Here is an 18,082-nt window from a genome sequence, read left to right as displayed (position 1 = left end):
ATAATAAAAATATAGTACAATTACAATACAAATACAATAACATTACGATACATTACAATAAGGTAAAATTTTGAAAACGTCAAATTTCTTATGAAACTGGGCAATTATGGGTTCTTTAGCATATCCCTAACATGTATAATATACAACAAATATTGTTATTTATTATATAAAATATGTCTCTCAATTGATTATAATTTTCATTTGTTTATTTTGTATTCGTTGTAAAATTTTCATTGATTGTAATATTGTGAAATAGATTGATTTGATTGTCAGTGAAAGAAGACGTACTTCTGAATTGGTAAATGGACTTGGAAAATTCCATTTATGGCTACCTTCATGAAGGAGGGGAGATTGTACCTAAGGAGGATAAACAAATACAATACAAGGGTGGACAACAAAAAGGCATGTACATTGGACAAAGGATGTCATATGCTGAATTTGTTTCAAAGGCATGTGAACGGTTGGATATTAATTCAAATGGATATACATTTCATTACACCCTTGAGTTTGATCCATCTACACTTCAACAGTTGGATGATGATGAGGACATGCATATGATGTTATCCCATAGTTATGATTATGCTCGTATTTATGTATTAAAACGGACTCGAAGAGTAGAAGTTGAAGGAGGTATAGTCAATGTGCAAAATGATTATTAGTAAGTGATATATCTTGTATTAGTTGTCATTAATTCCATGATGCAAAGTGCTTTTAATATTAATTAACTGAGTGTGCTATAATATGCAGTCACAATAGTACGGAGGAAACACACAATTCAGTTGCATCATGTCAAGCAAACAATGAGTCTAATTTAGGACTTTCTCAAGGCTTCATGTCCAGATGTGCAGAAACTGAAGTTATGCCACATGATTTAAGTCTTTGTCCTCAACCTATTATTGGGAGTGGGCATAGTTTTCCTAATGTAGATGAATTTAGAAATGCATTATATACGATGTCATTAGTTGGTAGATTTCAATACAAATTCAAAAAGAACTCTCCAAAGCGAATATCTGTGTGTTGTTTAGTGGATGGGTGCCCTTGGAGAATAACTGCTAATTCAGTAGGCACAACCAAAATTTTGAAGGTTAACATCTTCATTGATGTACACAATCATTGTGCAGATGTTGAGTGTTCAAGCCAACCTTCAATGCGGGGAAGGAGAGGTGCTTGTGTCATAGAGCAAGTAATAAGGGCAACCCCTCAATATTTGCCCCGTCAAATTTGCAAAGACTTCAGGAGTCGGTATGGTGTTTCATTGAGTTATAAGCAAGCTTGGACATACAAAGAAATGGCAAAAGAGAGAATATATGGTCTTCCAGAAAACTCATATATGTTGTTGCCATGGTTATGTCAGAGATTGGTAGACATTAATCCAGGGACGATTGCTGAATATAGCAGACAAGATGGGCATTTTTGGCAATTGTTCATTGCACATTCTTTTTCAATTCAAGGGTTTTTAATGGGTTGTCGACCTGTTATTGCAATTGACTCAACTCATTTGAGTGGACCATATAGGGGCTCTTTATTTTCTGCAACAGCTTACGATGCTGATGATGGCATGTTCCCAATTGCATTTGGTGTTGTAAGTTCAGAAAACTATGAGGATTGGCTATGATTTTTGCAGAAATTGAAGGGCATACTTCAAGATAAAGAGGTAGTCATAATATCAAATAGGCATCAAGCAATCCTTCGTAGTGTTTCTCAACTTTTTGGAGTAGAAAATCATGCATATTGTTATCGTCATGTGAAGGAGAATTTTAGTAGCTATGTGACGAAAGATAGTATGAAGGGAAAAAAATGTAAAATGGATGCATTGTTGCTACTTGATAATGTTGCGTATGCTAGGTTGGATGATGATTATGTTGTAGCCATGGAAAAATTAAAGACATATAACAGTGACCTAGCGAAGTGGGTTGAAGAGAACAGTCCACAACATTGGGCAATGTCAAAGTTTGCCAAAAAAACGATGGGATAAGATGACAACTAATCTTGCTGAATCATTCAATGTTTGGCTGAAGGAGGAACGTCATTACACAATTTTCAACTTAGTAATGACACATATGGATAAGTTTGCTCATCTAGCATGTGATCATATGAGTTCTACAGAAAATTGGAAAGCTACAATTGGCCCAAAGACCGAGGAAAAGTTGTTGGAAAACATTATAAAGAGTGGGTCATTGCCTGTATATCCCTATGTTGGTGGTGTGTTTAAGGTATTCAATATGAAAGTATATGTAGACGTGAATTTGAGAGAGCGTACATGTACTTGTAAGGCTTGGCAAATGGCCGGAATACCTCGTGAGCATGCATGTGCAGCAATACGCCAGATGAAACAAGATGTTTATGAATATGTTGACTCATATTTCAAGCTTCCAATGCAAGAGTTGATATATTCTGGACACTTCAATTCAATTCCAAATCACAACATGCCTATAGTTGATGCTGATGGATGTGTTCGTGATGCTCAAGGTCGCTTATATCCTTCCCTTAAACCTCCATGCTCAAAACGACCACCTGGAAGGCCTCGACACCGTCGAATAGAGTTTCAATTTAGTTCAAAAAGGCTTATCTTCTGTTCACGATGTCAAGTTGCAGGCCATAATCGAGCTTCATGCAAAAATCCATTACCCGCTCCATGATTCTAGTGTTATGCTTGTTTGGTGACATGCTACTTTTTATCTTATTTTGATTGTGATGATATGTGTGGTTTATGAAATTAGAATCTGTAAGAATTTGTTTTGGAACTTACTTATTTACTTGATTGTCATGACAAAGATGTTTGTATTACATATGCCACTATTTTAGACTTATGATCTTATCATTATTTAGGGTGGTTTGTAACCATGTTTTTAATGTTATTTTGAAGATCATTATTGACTTTGTACATGTTCATTACATTTGTTTAACTTGTTTTCCATTGAAATACAGGTTACATCATGGCATCTTCAAGTGCTTCATTTAGAAATATAAGAGGTAATACTAGAAATGGTGAATATCTACTTTATCATAACTGTATGTGTAAATGTTCACCCAGACAGAGGGCGGCTGTTAGAATCTCTGAATCAAAGGATAACCCAAATAGGTTATATTATTGTTGTCAATATGCAAATACTAGAGATGACTGTCATTTCTTTAAATGGGCATTCCCGGAAGGAAATGGTGATGACAACACCTACCAAGAACCAGAAGACGTTGTTCAAAGAAGAATGTATAGCGTGGATGAAGATTTTAAACATATTTTAACAAGAATTGAGTTCATGCAGAAAGTAATTGTAGTAGGACTACTTTTATTTTTTGTTCTATGTTTGAAAATTGCTTAATCATACACTTACTTCATGTCTATTAAGTTTTGGATTATATATGTAATGCTTAATTGTATTGTACTTTGATGTATTTGTATTTGGAGTTATTTGTAATAGGTTATTTATCTCCATTATGTGGACTTGTATTAGATTTTTAATTATAATAGTTCACAGTTTTGCCTACATTTTTAATTACATTTACAACATAAATTCACTAACATTACGATAAAAAAACACTAACTGTATGATAAATTACAACATAAACTAACAATGCAATCTTTTGACTAAATAAAGTCCAATTTTTTGGGTTGATTACCAATTTCTTATATATAATGGTTCAATATTTTTTTATTTTTTTTTGTAACCTCAAATTAGTTTGGGAAATGATGAGTTGACAGTGCAATGCCTACAGTTATCAATGTATTGCTGTGAACTCCACTTTGTCCGGCTCTCGTGGAGCCATTTTTATTGTTGATTTGTCAGTTCATTGATGGGTATAGCTAGAACTAATTTATGGGCTTAATTTTTGGGAACAAGCATAGTATAAAAATGCAGGTGCATAGGTATAATTTTGGGACTGCTGGGGAAAGAAAAGATAGAGATCTCCGAAAAAAGGGATAAGATTTTGTTTTGATTTTATAAAACAGTTTTTAAAAGTAATTTTTGAAAAATCATTATGTTTTATAAAATAAAAATCACTTTGAAACTTAAAATATTTTAAACTTATTTTCTATATTTTTAAATGGATTTTAAAAATAACTTTTATATATAATGATTTACTTTTAATTATTCTTTATATTTATACCATTATTTTTCAAGAATATATATTTTTTCTTTTTAAGAACAAAAAAAAACCTTTTTTTAGTTATTTGAAATTTATTTTTAAAAAACATAAAATTATTTTTTAAAATAGTTATCAAACAAAGTTTAAGACCTTATTTGATATTTATTTTTGAAAATAATTTTTAAAAACAATTTTTTATAATAATTTTTGGAAAACTATTATCTATTATTTTATAAAACAAATATTTGTTTGTTTCTTTGTTTTTGAATGTATTTTAAAAATAATTTGTATATGTTATGTTTTATTTTTGATTTTTTTTTATATTTGTATAATTATTTTTTAAAACAATTATGAGAAGAGTAAGTAAAAATTAATTAAAAAATATTTTTTAAAAATACTTTATTTTTTCCTTTTAATTTTTTTTCTATTATCTTAATTTCAGATATATATATTTTCAAGAGAATAAAAATTAGTTTAAAAAATATTAACCAAACTGAGCTTAAATTATTTTTCCTCTACTAAGATAATTAAAAGACCCATCAAAACAAGTGAGTAATGGGTATTTTGGATCGTCCAACTTATTATTAGAAGATTTATTTAGAAAGATTTATGGTGACACTAGTATCTCTTCTCTTTAGTACAACAACATGGGTTCTATTATAAGCTTCAGCAAGGATATTCAAAAGTTGGTATAGATTTCTTTCAATCAATTTGTGTGTGCGTGTGAATAAATTGACAAATTAATTAGAGATATTAGTATTTGCTTGATTTTTAAGATTAGAACTTAATGGGCAGAGCAATAAATTGAAGGGGTAGTGCCTTCAGAAGTTGGAACAATCGTCTGGTGACAATGGCTGGTTCAATGGTCAAATTGAGGGTAAATTAGTCTAATAAAAATATAAGGCCTTCAGAAGAATTATCAAATTTACCCACCCTCATTGGTCATTTTTTTCCCCAGCCTACCCTTGAGGGTAATTCTCCCTAATAATTTTTCAGAGCAAAATAAAGTATATAATTATATCTTAGCTTAATTTGTCTAAGAAACTTCACTGGCAAAAAGCAAACAAGAAAACTTTTTTTTTTAATTAAACTGAAGCGTCATTCCAGCAAGACATAAAACTCTAGCATACAACCAGGCTGGAAACAATAAAGCTTCCTTGTCATTGACCAAAGGTAAAATAAAAAATAGAAAAAGAAGAGTAATTTAAAATAGGAGGTGACAGGCTTTCACTGGGTGGGACCATGATAGTTTGAAAGTGACATGAAATTTTTTTATACATATATGCGATTGTAAAGTTCCTTCAAAGTTACCTCTTTCATCCCAGTTTCTAGAGTTTTGGGGGCAAAATAGCCTTTTATCTTTTATGTAAAAAAAAAATATAACCTTTACCCCTTTTATAAAACTTATGTTGAAATTAGTCTTTCACATATAAGCAATATTATAATTTTTTTTTATCAAAATTTAAATTGAAGCCTGAGTTGACCACTGAGACTTTATTTTTTAACTGAAATTTTAATTATCAATTAAGACTTTATTTTTTAATTAAAACCCCAATTGATAATTGAGGTTTCAGTTATTTTTTTTATTTTAAAATTTAATTAAAAATATTAAATTATAAATTATCATTAAAATAAAAATATATATTTTAATAATAATAATTTATATATTTAAACTTAAATATTTAATATTACTTCAATAAAAATAAATTGATAAATATAATAATAAATAAATATTTTATTTATCAATAAATTAATAATCTTAAAATAATAAAGTTATATGAAATCTAAATAAGATATAAAATTATATAATTTATTATTTAAGATATTTAATTTATTGTATTTTTAAGATATTAATTTATTTGTATTTTGACAATTTTATCTTTATTAACATAATAGTATATTCTTAAGTTTCTATATATAGATTTTTTTAATTATTTTAAAGCATATATTTATAGTTTAACGTAAGAAAAGACTATTATTTTGTAAACACAATATATATGACTTGAAGATACATTTTGAAATTAGTTAATGAAATTAATTAGAAAAAATCTACTACAAAATGTAATTTTTAGTAGTTTCATCAAAGTCACAAAAAATACCCATTAAACATTTATATAATGGAAAAAAAATGGCCCTTCCTAATATTACATGTAATATAACTTAAATTAATAAATCATATAATTTTATATTTTATTGATATGTCATGTAATTTTATTTTAAGATTATTAATTAATTGATAAATAAAATATTTATTTATTATATTTATCAAATTAGAAGTAATATTAGATCTTTAAGTTTAAATATATAAATTTTTATTATTAAAGTATATATTTTTTTAATTTCAATAATAATTTAAAATTTAATATTTTTAATTAAATTTTAAAGTAAAAAATAAAATAACTGAAGCCTCAATTGGCATATCTTATTTAGATTTCATATAACTTTATTATTTTAATATTATTAATTTATTGATAAATAAAATATTTATTTATTATTATATTTATCAATTTATCTTTATTAAAGTAATATTAGATATTTAAGTTTAAATATATAATTTATTATTATTAAAAAATATATTTTTAATTTCAATAATAATGTACAATTTAATATTTTTAATTAATTTTTTTTTTAAAATTATGACATGACTTCTACGTGGTAAGGGGCTAGTTTAAACATAAGTTTTGTCAAGGGCTAACACTTATTTTTTGGCTAAAACTTTTTTTTTTTTTTTACATAAAAGGGCTATTTAGCCCTAAAACTCCGGTTTCTAAGTCAAAATTTAGTGATGCATTTTTTCTCTCCAACAATATATGATGTCAGGATGATGTCATTTTCTCTCCAACAATGCCTATCGGATAGGACTCTCTCCCTCCCTCAATATTCATAAACTAATACGGTTTAAAAAATACTAATAAAAAAAATACTATTTCCATATTTAATTTTACTATAAAAATATAATATAAAATTAAATATAATTAAAATTTATTTAAAACTCATATATTTTAAAATTATTTAATTTTTATATAAAAAATTAAATTTCAGTTAGATAGATGTGGATTAATATATACAAATAATTTATTAATAATTTTTTATTTTTTATTTTTTTTACTTTTACTCTTTATTTTTTCCTTTAAATTTTTCATCAACAAAAAATAACCTAAAAATTAATAAACTTCAAAAAATTTAATAAAATTTGACAAGTATAAAACGGTGTCTTCATGATTTCCTATACACTGTCACTTAAGAATTTTTTAAAAATTCATTAACTTATCTATTTAACAGTTTATTTATTTAATAAACTAATCCAATTGGATCAAAAAATTTCCTATTTAAATAAGATTATTAATTTATTGAGCATTTATCTATTAAGGTTTTGTTATATTTATTTGAAGATTTATTTTTCTTTCTTATTTAATTTATAAATAATAAAAATTTGAAAATGTTTAATTTTTAATTAATTTTTATTTTATTTGATTTTTTTCCCATACTTAGATGATAGACTAAATAATACAATTTTGACTAATTATGGATCTTGAAATATTAAAATAAATTATGAGAAAAAGACAACAATATAAAAAAAAAAATGGTAGAAGAGGAAAAATGGTAGACAACAATTTTGACCTTATCTCACTGTGTTTTTGCTTACTTCTTTTTAGACAAACTATGAAAAGATTAAAAATGTATAAATATTTATATAATCTTTCTTATATAGAATTTTCTTTTATACTTTTCATGTAATGAGAACATTTTTTTTTTTATATATTTTATAATTTTTACCTTTTGGTTTTATATTATTTTTCAACTTTTTCATGATGCCAATAAACCCTTAAACCAATGATACTTTGGTTAAAGATACCAATTTATTATTAGAAACTGCAATTGTATATCAAAATAATACGAATAAGTTAACAAGGATGCGAATCAGTAATCAAAGGCAGGTTTGAAGACACAATTGATAACCTGGCTTGGGTTTCAGTTTCAATTTTGAATAATTGAGAGGCCTTGTTTGAGCATTGTCTCCTGACTCTACATTTTCATCCTCATTCTCGCCAGGGATTTTCATTTTCATTTTGCTGGTGAGAGCTTTCTTCACATTTCATTGCTGAAATCTTTCATTTCCTTGTTTCCTTTCTCACATCATCAGCCTTAACAGCTCTGCTTCTGTTCTTCAAGTTGAATCCAATAACATCCATATGCTTTTTCTGTCGATTCCCCTCCATAGAACTTTGTCACATCGTTTGCAACTCTCTTCACCCTCATACTCATTCTGATCACCACTATTCATTTTCACTCTCATTTTGCCCATATGTCTATGTCGCTCTGCTCCTTTGCTTGCTAAACCTTTCAATTTCCTTGATTTCTGTTTTTGTGACACCGATTCCCGTAGCTAGCAGCCTGTTGTTAGTTTACTGCTGCTGTTTTTTTTGGTTTTCTGTCATCGATCTGATCGTGTTCCAAAAGAGAAGAAAGGAGTAGCAAGTAGAAAATGGTAGAAATTGTTGTTTCGGTTGCAGAAAAAGTTTCAGAGTACCTGGTTGGTCCAGTTGTACGTCAGCTGGGTTATCTGTTTAACTACAGTACCAACATTGAGGATCTCTCTCAAAAGGTTGAGAAGCTGAGGGGTGCCAGGGCTAGGCTGCAGCACTCTGTGGATGAAGCTATTAGGAATGGACATAAAATCGAGGATGATGTTTGCAAGTGGATGACACGTGCTGATGGGTTCATACAAAAGGATTGCAAATTCCTTGAAGATGAGGAGGCGCGGAAGAGTTGTTTCAATGGGTTGTGTCCTAATTTGAAGTCCCGGTACCAGCTAAGCAGGGAAGCAAGTAAGAAGGCAGGGGTTTCTGTTCAAATCCTTGGAGATGGCCAATTTGAGAAGGTAGCATATCGTGCCCCTCTGCAAGGGATAAGGTGCAGACCTTCCGAAGCTTTAGAATCAAGAATGTTGACTTTGAATGAAGTCATGGAGGCCTTAAGGGATGCCAAGATCAACAAGATCGGGGTATGGGGGTTGGGCGGTGTTGGGAAGACCACGCTGGTGAAACAAGTGGCTGAACAAGCTGCTCAAGAGAAGTTATTCGACAAGGTGGTCACGGCAGCTGTGTTAGAGACTCCAGACTTAAAAAAAATTCAAGGGGAACTTGCAGACCTTCTAGGTATGAAATTTGAGGAGGAGAGTGAACAGGGAAGAGCAGCTCGACTATATCAGAGGATGAACGAGGAGAAGACCATCCTCATCATCTTGGATGATATTTGGGCGAAACTTGACTTGGAGAAAATAGGAATTCCTTCTCCAGATCACCACAAAGGATGCAAATTAGTGCTAACTTCTAGAAATGAACACATCTTGTCCAATGAGATGGATACTCAAAAGGATTTTCGAGTTCAACCTTTGCAAGAAGATGAAACATGGATTTTATTTAAGAACACAGCTGGTTCCATTGAAAATCCAGAGTTGCAACCTATAGCTGTTGATGTAGCAAAAGAATGCGCGGGTTTGCCACTTGCAATAGTAACTGTGGCAACGGCATTGAAAGGCGAGAAGAGTGTGTCCATTTGGGAGGATGCCCGGCTACAACTGAAATCGCAAACCTCGACTAACGTAACAGGACTGACAACAAATGTATACTCAAGTCTGAAGTTGAGCTACGAACACTTGAAGGGAGTTGAAGTGAAGTCATTTTTCTTGCTTTGTGGTTTAATTTCTCAAAATTATATTCATATATGGGACTTGTTGAAATATGGCGTGGGTCTGCGATTATTTCAAGGAACTAATACATTGGAAGAGGCGAAAAATAGAATAGATACATTGGTTGGCAACCTCAAATCCTCAAATTTGTTACTAGAAACTGGCCATAATGCAGTTGTTAGAATGCATGATCTTGTTCGGAGTACTGCCAGAAAAATTGCATCCGATCAACATCATGTGTTTACACTCCAGAATACTACTGTAAGAGTGGAAGGATGGCCAAGGATAGATGAACTCCAGAAGGTCACCTGGGTAAGTCTGCATGACTGTGATATTCATGAACTTCCAGAAGGGCTGGTATGTCCAAAACTTGAACTTTTTGGATGTTATGATGTAAACACCAATTCGGCAGTGCAAATCCCAAACAAATTTTTTGAAGAGATGAAGCAACTCAAAGTAATACATTTATCTCGAATGCAACTTCCATCTCTGCCCTTATCACTTCACTGCCTTACAAATCTTCGAACATTGTGTTTGGATGGATGCAAGGTGGGAGACATTGTTATAATTGCAAAGCTAAAGAAATTAGAAATTCTTAGCCTTAAGGATTCTGATATGGAACAGTTGCCCAGAGAAATAGCACAGTTGACTCATCTAAGGCCGTTAGATTTGAGCGGTTCTTCGAAACTGAAAGTAATTCCATCAGATGTCATATCAAGCTTGTCCCAATTAGAGAATTTGTGTATGGCAAATAGCTTTACTCAATGGGAGGGGGAAGGAAAGAGTAATGCTTGCCTCGCTGAGTTGAAGCATTTGTCTCATTTAACCTCTTTGGACATACAAATACGAGATGCCAAGTTGCTGCCAAAAGACATAGTCTTTGATAACTTGGTGAGATATAGAATATTTGTAGGTGATGTCTGGCGCTGGAGAGAAAATTTTGAAACTAATAAAACATTGAAGCTCAACAAGTTCGATACAAGCCTCCATCTGGTGCATGGTATCATCAAGTTGTTGAAGAGAACCGAAGATCTACACTTGCGTGAATTGTGTGGTGGTACTAATGTTCTTTCCAAATTAGATGGGGAGGGTTTTTTAAAATTAAAGCATCTCAATGTCGAAAGCAGTCCAGAGATTCAATATATTGTGAACTCGATGGATCTGACTCCATCACATGGTGCCTTTCCTGTTATGGAGACCTTGTCTCTCAATCACCTGATTAACTTGCAAGAAGTATGCCGTGGCCAATTTCCAGCAGGGTCCTTTGGTTGCTTGAGAAAAGTGGAAGTGAAAGATTGCGATGGCTTGAAATTTCTCTTCTCGTTGTCTGTGGCTAGAGGCCTTTCCCAACTTGAAGAAATAAAAGTAACTAGATGCAAGAGTATGGTTGAGATGGTTTCCCAAGGAAGGAAAGAAATAAAAGAAGATGCTGTTAATGTGACTTTGTTCCCTGAATTGAGATACTTGACGTTAGAGGACTTACCCAAGCTCAGTAATTTCTGCTTTGAGGAGAACCCGGTGCTTCCGAAGCCTGCAAGCACAATTGTTGGTCCTAGTACACCACCTCCCAACCAACCGGTATGTCAAACCTTGATAATCCTTTCTATCTAGTCAATGCATTTTTAATCACTTCAATTCAAATACTTGGAGACTAGCCCCTCATTAATTGATTTGAGTCAGCAAGAATCCCCTCATTTAAATCGATCCCAAAACCCATCTGATGAGACTTTACCAGCAAAGATAAAACGTCACCAATCAAAACAGAGCATTGACTGAATACAATTAATAGATTGGTTTTTTAATTTGACAAACATATTATCATCATGCTTTTATTTTCACTCTATGTTAATATCTGTAATACATCTATGTTGTATTCAACGCTCTCAGAGGTTCTCATGTTACAGGAGATTAGGGATGGCCAACTTCTGCTTTCCTTGGGCGGCAACCTCCGGTCTCTCAAGTTGAAGAATTGCAAGTCACTATTGAAGCTATTCCCACCCAGTTTGTTACAGAATTTGGAAGAACTAATAGTGGAAAACTGTGGTCAGCTGGAACACGTATTTGATCTTGAAGAGCTAAATGTTGATGATGGGCATGTTGAGCTCCTCTCTAAATTAGAAGAACTGTTTTTGATTGGTTTACCAAAGTTGAGGCATATATGCAACTGCGGCAGCTCCAGAAATCATTTCCCTTCTTCTATGGCTGCTGCTCCTGTAGGCAATATCATCTTCCCTAAATTATTCCGTATTTCACAGGGATCTTTGCCCACCCTCACAAGCTTCGTCTCCCCTGGATATCATTCCCTTCAAAGGCTTCACCATGCAGACCTTGATACCCCCTTCCCGGTGCTCTTTGATGAAAGGGTCAGTTTATCTCTCAAATCCTTCTCTTTTTAATTCTTATGATTTTAATTTTCCTTTTAACATTGTTATCAATCAAATTATTGGAGGAAAATAAAGAAAATTTAGGTTGAGCTGGTTCTTGTTTCTCTTTTTTTATTTTCATTTTTCACCTAAATTTAACTTAACGGTTAATAATAGAGTTTAATATAATTAAATGTTTGATTTATTTGTTTTTATTCAGGTTTGAATGGTGGACGTTGAATGTAGTTTGTATATATTAAAATATTTATAAAATTAATTATGATATTTCTTCTTACTCTAATTTGAAAAAATAATATTCAAATATCCTAAAATATTTGAATTATTAATATTATAAAAGTTTTATAATAATTAATTATATAATCATTATAAAAATTTGTATTGGAATAATAAAAATGATTTCTAATTATACTTAATTAGTAAAAAAATGCTAGAAAATTTTCTAAGTTAACACTTCTATACAGTGTACATATCTTTGCATAATGGTTTTATAATTGAAGTATATGTTTGATTATTGAAATTAATTCACTAACTTTTATATTTTTAATTTGGGAAAGAATATCAAATTCCATTTTTTGATTTACAAAATTCATTGAATTATTTACTCTAATGAATATTTAGATGAATGTAAATTATGTTTTAGGTTTTTTTTTAATTAAGAAATATATATTAGAATTAGTGGTAGTTTATTTTTATTTTGTTGTGTGATAAATGTATAGAATTTTATGGATTTATTTTTTATTAATTTATTATCTAGATAAAGGAATTTTTTATAGACAAATAAAAAGTATTTAAGTAGTATTTTTTTATAATAAGTTTTTGTAATTTATAATGAATTCATTCTCATCCAAATTACACGAGATTGTGGTGGTTTAAATTTTTTTTTTAAGACAATTAGATAAGAATCAATCAAAATATTTAAGGCTTAAAGTAATTTGCGTTAACAATTAAATAAAAAAATGGGGAAAAAAAACCCAAACAGACGACTCTTTTGGAACATTTCAAATGTATGAGAGTTGTATTAAAATGAATTTTTCATTCTTGACTGATTTTTCCTTTACAAATTCTTATAGTTTTAGACAATGAAATTCAACTTGTTTAAGCATGCACATTTTCCTCCACCCTTCTTTAAGATTTAGTTTATTGTGTTTTCCTACACATGGATTATTTTCTTTTTTCAGTTAGTCAAAATATATAAATAACAAAATGGTGGGATGAACTCTGCAGGTTGCATTTCCTAGCTTGAATTCCTTAGCGATCTGGGGACTGGATAATGTGAAAAAAATATGGCCCAACCAAATTCCTCAAGATTCGTTCTCCAAACTAGAAGATGTGAGAGTAGTATCATGTGGACAATTGTTGAATATTTTTCCATCTTGTATGCTGAAAAGGTTACAGAGTCTACAGACGCTGATGGTAGACTATTGTAGTTCATTAGAAGCGGTTTTTGATGTGGAAGGGACAAATGTGAATGTGGATCTTGAAGAGCTAAATGTTGATGATGGGCATGTTGAGCTCCTCCCTAAATTAGAAGAACTGACGTTGATTGGTCTACCAAAGTTGAGGCATATATGCAACTGTGGCAGCTCCAGAAATCATTTCCCTTCTTCCATGGCTTCTGCTCCTGTAGGCAATATCATATTCCCTAAATTAAGCGATATTACACTGGAATCTTTGCCCAACCTCACAAGCTTCGTCTCCCCTGTATATCATTCCCTCCAAAGGCTTCACCATGCAGACCTTGATACCCCCTTCCCTGTGCTCTTTGATGAAAGGGTCAGTTTATCTCTTAGAATCCTCCTCTTTTTAATTCTTATGATTTTAATTTTCCTTTTAACATTGTTATCAATCAAATTATTGGCGGAAAATAAAGAAAATTTAGATTGAGCTGGTTCTTGTTTCTCTTTTTTTATTTTCATTTTTCACCTAAATTTAACTTAACGGTTAATAATAGAGTTTAATATAATTAAATGTTTAATTTATTTGTTTTTATTCAGGTTTGAATGGTGGACGCTGAATGTAGTTTGTATATATTAAAATATTTATAAAATTAATTATGATATTTCTTCTGACTCTAATTTGAAAAAATAATATTCAAATATCCTAAAATTTTTGAATTATTTATATTATAAAAGTTTTATAATAATTAATTATATAATTATTATGAAAATTTGTATTGGAATAATAAAAATAATTTCTAATTTTACTTTATTAGTAAAAAATTGCTAGAAAATTTTCTAAGTTAGCACTTCTATACAATGTACATATCTTTGCATAATAGTTTTATAATTGAAGTATATGTTTGATTATTGAAATTAATTCACTAACTTTTATATTTTTAATTTGGGAAAGAATATCAAATTCTATTTTTTGATTTACAAAATTTATTGAATTATTTACTCTAATGAATATTTAGATGAATGTTAATTATGTTTTGGGTTTTTTTTTAATTAAGAAATATATATTAGAATTAGTGGTAGTTTATTTTTATTTTGTTGTGTGATAAATGTATAGAATTTTATGGATTTATTTTTTATTAATTTATTATCTAGATAAAGGAATTTTTTATAGACAAATGAAAAGTATTTAAGTAGTATTTTTTTTTAATGATAAGTTTTTGTAATTTATAATGAATTCATTCTCATCCAAATTACACGAGATTGTGGTGGTTTAATTTTTTTTAAGACAATTAGATAAGAATCAATTAAAATATTTAAGGCTTCAAGTAATTTGTTTTAATAATTAAATAAAAAATGGGAAAAAAAAACCCAAACAAACGACTCTTTTGGAACATTTCAAATGTATGAGAGTTGTGTTAAAATGAATTCCATGGAAACTGTGCTATTTCTTGACTAATTTTTTCCTTACAAATTCTTATAGTTTTGGACAATGAAATTCAACTTGTTTAAGCATGTATATTTTCCTCCACCCTTCTTTAAGATGTAGTTTATTGTGTTTTCCTACACATGGATTATTTACTTTTTTTAGTTAGTCAAAATATATAAATAACAAAATGGTGGGATGAACTTTGCAGGTTGCATTTCCTAGCTTGAATTCCTTAACGATCTGGGGACTGGATAATGTGAAAAAAATATGGCCCAACCAAATTCCTCAAGATTCCTTCTCCAAACTAGAATTTGTGAGAGTATTATCATGTGGACAATTGTTGAATATTTTTCCATCTTGTATGCTGAAAAGGTTACAGAGTCTAGAGAGACTGTCCGTACGTGCTTGTAGTTCATTAGAAGCGGTTTTTGATGTGGAAAGGACAAATGTGAATGTGAATGTGGATCGTGGTTCATTAGGGAATACGTTTGTATTCCCTAAAATAACTTCTCTCTCTCTCCTCAATCTACCTCAACTCAGGAGTTTCTACCCGGGGGCACATACTTCACAGTGGCCATTGTTGAAACAACTGAGAGTGGGGGATTGTCATAAACTCAATGTATTTGCATTCGAAACTCCAACATTCCAACAAAGACATGGTGAGGGAAATCTTGATATGCCCCTTTTCTTGCTCCCACATGTAAGTTTCCTAATTTTACGTTATCACGTTTCCTTAAATTTTACATTAAATAACTTGACGCATGAAAAGGTGGATGCAGAACCCAAAACTGATTATTGGCCCCTACTTAATCCACAACTTCCTTTAGAGAGCATCCTTGATTTCCATTTTTCCTCCCTGTATATGGTTCAAACCAATATTGCAATTTATTGTAAATTTTATTGGTTTCCAAAAATTATTTAATCTATAACCAGCCAACTTACAGTAAACAATTGTGAACCACCTTTCCAATCCATTTTTATTCAAGTGACTTACACCTGCCATCATCATACTTCTCAGATGTTAAATGACAGCATAAAATTAGAAATCTGGAGGTGGATGTCTAGTGCATCTTCTGTAAACAGCATAAAAAATTATATTAATTTTGCCATGTTCTTTACTTAGAATAGAGAAATAAAACAACACTTCTTTGTAGATATGCGTATCTTATTTATGTATTAGTTATAATTGACTGAACAAATTTGTTTTATTCCAACCATTTCCCAGGTTGCATTCCCAAATTTGGAGGAATTAGAATTGGGTCTCAACAGAGATACAGAAATACGGCCAGAGCAATTTCCAGTGGATTCCTTTCCCAGACTAAGAGTTCTGGATGTATATGACTATAGAGATATTTTGGTTGTGATTCCTTCCTTTATGCTTCAAAGGTTACATAATCTGGAAGTACTTAAGGTAGGAAGATGTAGTTCAGTCGAAGAGGTATTCCAACTTGAAGGACTTGACGAGGAAAATCAAGCCAAGAGCCTTGGACGGTTAAGAGAAATAGAGTTGGATGATCTTCCTGGGCTGACACATTTGTGGAAGGAAAACTCCAAACTAGGCCTTGACTTGCAGGGTCTAGAGAGTCTTGTAGTACGGCACTGTGTCAGTTTGATAAATTTGGTACCATCCTCGATATCTTTCCAGAATCTAGCTACTCTAGATGTGCAGTCTTGTGGTAGTCTGAGAAGTTTGATATCACCCTCGGTAGCTAAAAGTCTGGTAAAACTCAAAACACTCAAAATACGTAGATCAAATATGATGGAAGAAGTAGTTGCCAACGAAGGAGGGGAAGCAACAGATGAGATTACTTTCTACAAATTACAACACATGGAGCTTCTGTATTTGCCAAACCTCACAAGCTTCAGTTCAGGTGGTTATATATTCTCATTCCCATCCTTGGAGCAGATGCTGGTGAAAGAATGCCCCAAGATGAAAATGTTCTCTTCAAGCCTCGTAACTACACTAAGGCTAGAAAGAATAAAAGTGGGATATGATGAGTGGCCTTGTCAGGATGATCTGAATACCACCATCCATAATTCGTTTATAAATGCACATGGTATGTACTGATGTGAGACTTTTTTAGATTTCTCAAGTGCAATTCATACTTGGACATTTATTATTATACCAATTAACAACCATTAAAATGAAATGTTTTGAACTATTTTCTGAAATATCTATCCTATCATCAAAGGAAATGATATTGCAGAATGTTTAGGTTCTAAAACTGCAAATGGTATAAATAAATATATATACCATTTGCAATCACTAATAATTGTAATCTCTTTATTTAACCTTATTAAATGCTCATAATGATTTATTTACGTTTTTTAGGTAATGTTGAGGCTGAGATTGTGGAATTGGGAGCTGGTTCAGCATTATGATTACATCATGTTTTGTTCTTGGGAATGTTACTCTTTGGCTGGATTGATTCCATGTTAATGCAATATGTATCACTCAATCTCAATCTATTTGGTTGTATTTTAGGTTTATATAGATTTGTTGGATTGTACGATGTTTTCCACATTGTTCATAATTATTGAAATTTCTTCATAATTATGGATGGTCACTATTTGAGTCGCATAATGAATCTCCACTTGAATCATAGTATAAATCTCTATTTATGGATTTATTATTGCTTATAGTTGGTTGGGCTCAAAGCAATTGGGCTTGAGGCAAAAAAAAAAAGGGTATAGAAACATTCATCAATGAGAACGGTTGCAATTGATCAAGTAAATCGGCTAGCAGAATCAATATTATTTCAATGTAATTGAAATTCAACAAACATAGAAACCACTAGTATGATTCCAAGTTTGCCAATATTACTAAAATAGTACTTGGTATAAAGTATGATACCATAGTACTTGGAAGTTTATTAACCGAAGAACAAGCTTTCTCAGCATGATTGGGAGTAAGATGAGTAACGCTTCCACCAATGCATCAATTATCATCCTGAACAACCATAAAAAAATGAGGGATATAATAAAACAAAGAATCAATACAAATATGAGAAAACACCCAACATTGTTTCTCCAACCAACTCTCTTTCTCACATGCTGCTAACCGTTTCTCAACTGTTTCAAGTATTTCTTTCCAAAT

At 30.9% G+C, this 18,082-nt stretch overlaps 2 protein-coding genes across 2 annotated transcripts; both read left to right on the top strand.

The window, feature by feature from the left end:
* The first annotated feature begins 1,976 nt into the window (after window positions 1-1,976).
* Window positions 1,977-2,639, top strand: LOC132255061 (uncharacterized). The gene has a single exon (XM_059742694.1). It carries the CDS (start codon window positions 1,977-1,979, stop codon window positions 2,637-2,639), a length of 663 nt encoding a protein of 220 aa, XP_059598677.1.
* A 5,338-nt stretch (window positions 2,640-7,977) lies between these two features.
* Window positions 7,978-17,588, top strand: LOC104881504 (uncharacterized). The gene is made up of 6 exons (XM_010661936.3): window positions 7,978-11,356; window positions 11,683-12,141; window positions 13,387-13,935; window positions 15,194-15,685; window positions 16,211-17,042; window positions 17,318-17,588. The coding sequence occupies exons 1-6, from the start codon at window positions 8,573-8,575 to the stop codon at window positions 17,365-17,367; spliced, it is 5,166 nt and encodes a 1,721-aa protein (XP_010660238.2). The 5' UTR covers window positions 7,978-8,572; the 3' UTR covers window positions 17,368-17,588.
* The last annotated feature ends 494 nt before the right edge of the window (window positions 17,589-18,082 follow it).

Source organism: Vitis vinifera, chromosome 14 (genome assembly GCF_030704535.1).
Source record: "Vitis vinifera cultivar Pinot Noir 40024 chromosome 14, ASM3070453v1".
Taxonomy (NCBI): domain Eukaryota; kingdom Viridiplantae; phylum Streptophyta; class Magnoliopsida; order Vitales; family Vitaceae; genus Vitis; species Vitis vinifera.
The sequence above is the reverse complement of the archived record's forward strand: the minus strand, read 5'-3'. Positions and strand labels throughout refer to the sequence as shown.

Excerpts from the sequence above, each read along its gene's own strand:
- LOC132255061 (XM_059742694.1), top strand. The coding sequence starts at position 1,977 with ATGACAACTAATCTTGCTGAATCATTCAATGTTTGGCTGAAGGAGGAA.
- LOC104881504 (XM_010661936.3), top strand. The coding sequence starts at position 8,573 with ATGGTAGAAATTGTTGTTTCGGTTGCAGAAAAAGTTTCAGAGTACCTG. Across the intron at positions 13,936-15,193 it reads CTGTGCTCTTTGATGAAAGG|GTTGCATTTCCTAGCTTGAA; the intron begins GTCAGTTTATCT and ends TGAACTTTGCAG. Across the intron at positions 17,043-17,317 it reads TTCGTTTATAAATGCACATG|GTAATGTTGAGGCTGAGATT; the intron begins GTATGTACTGAT and ends TACGTTTTTTAG.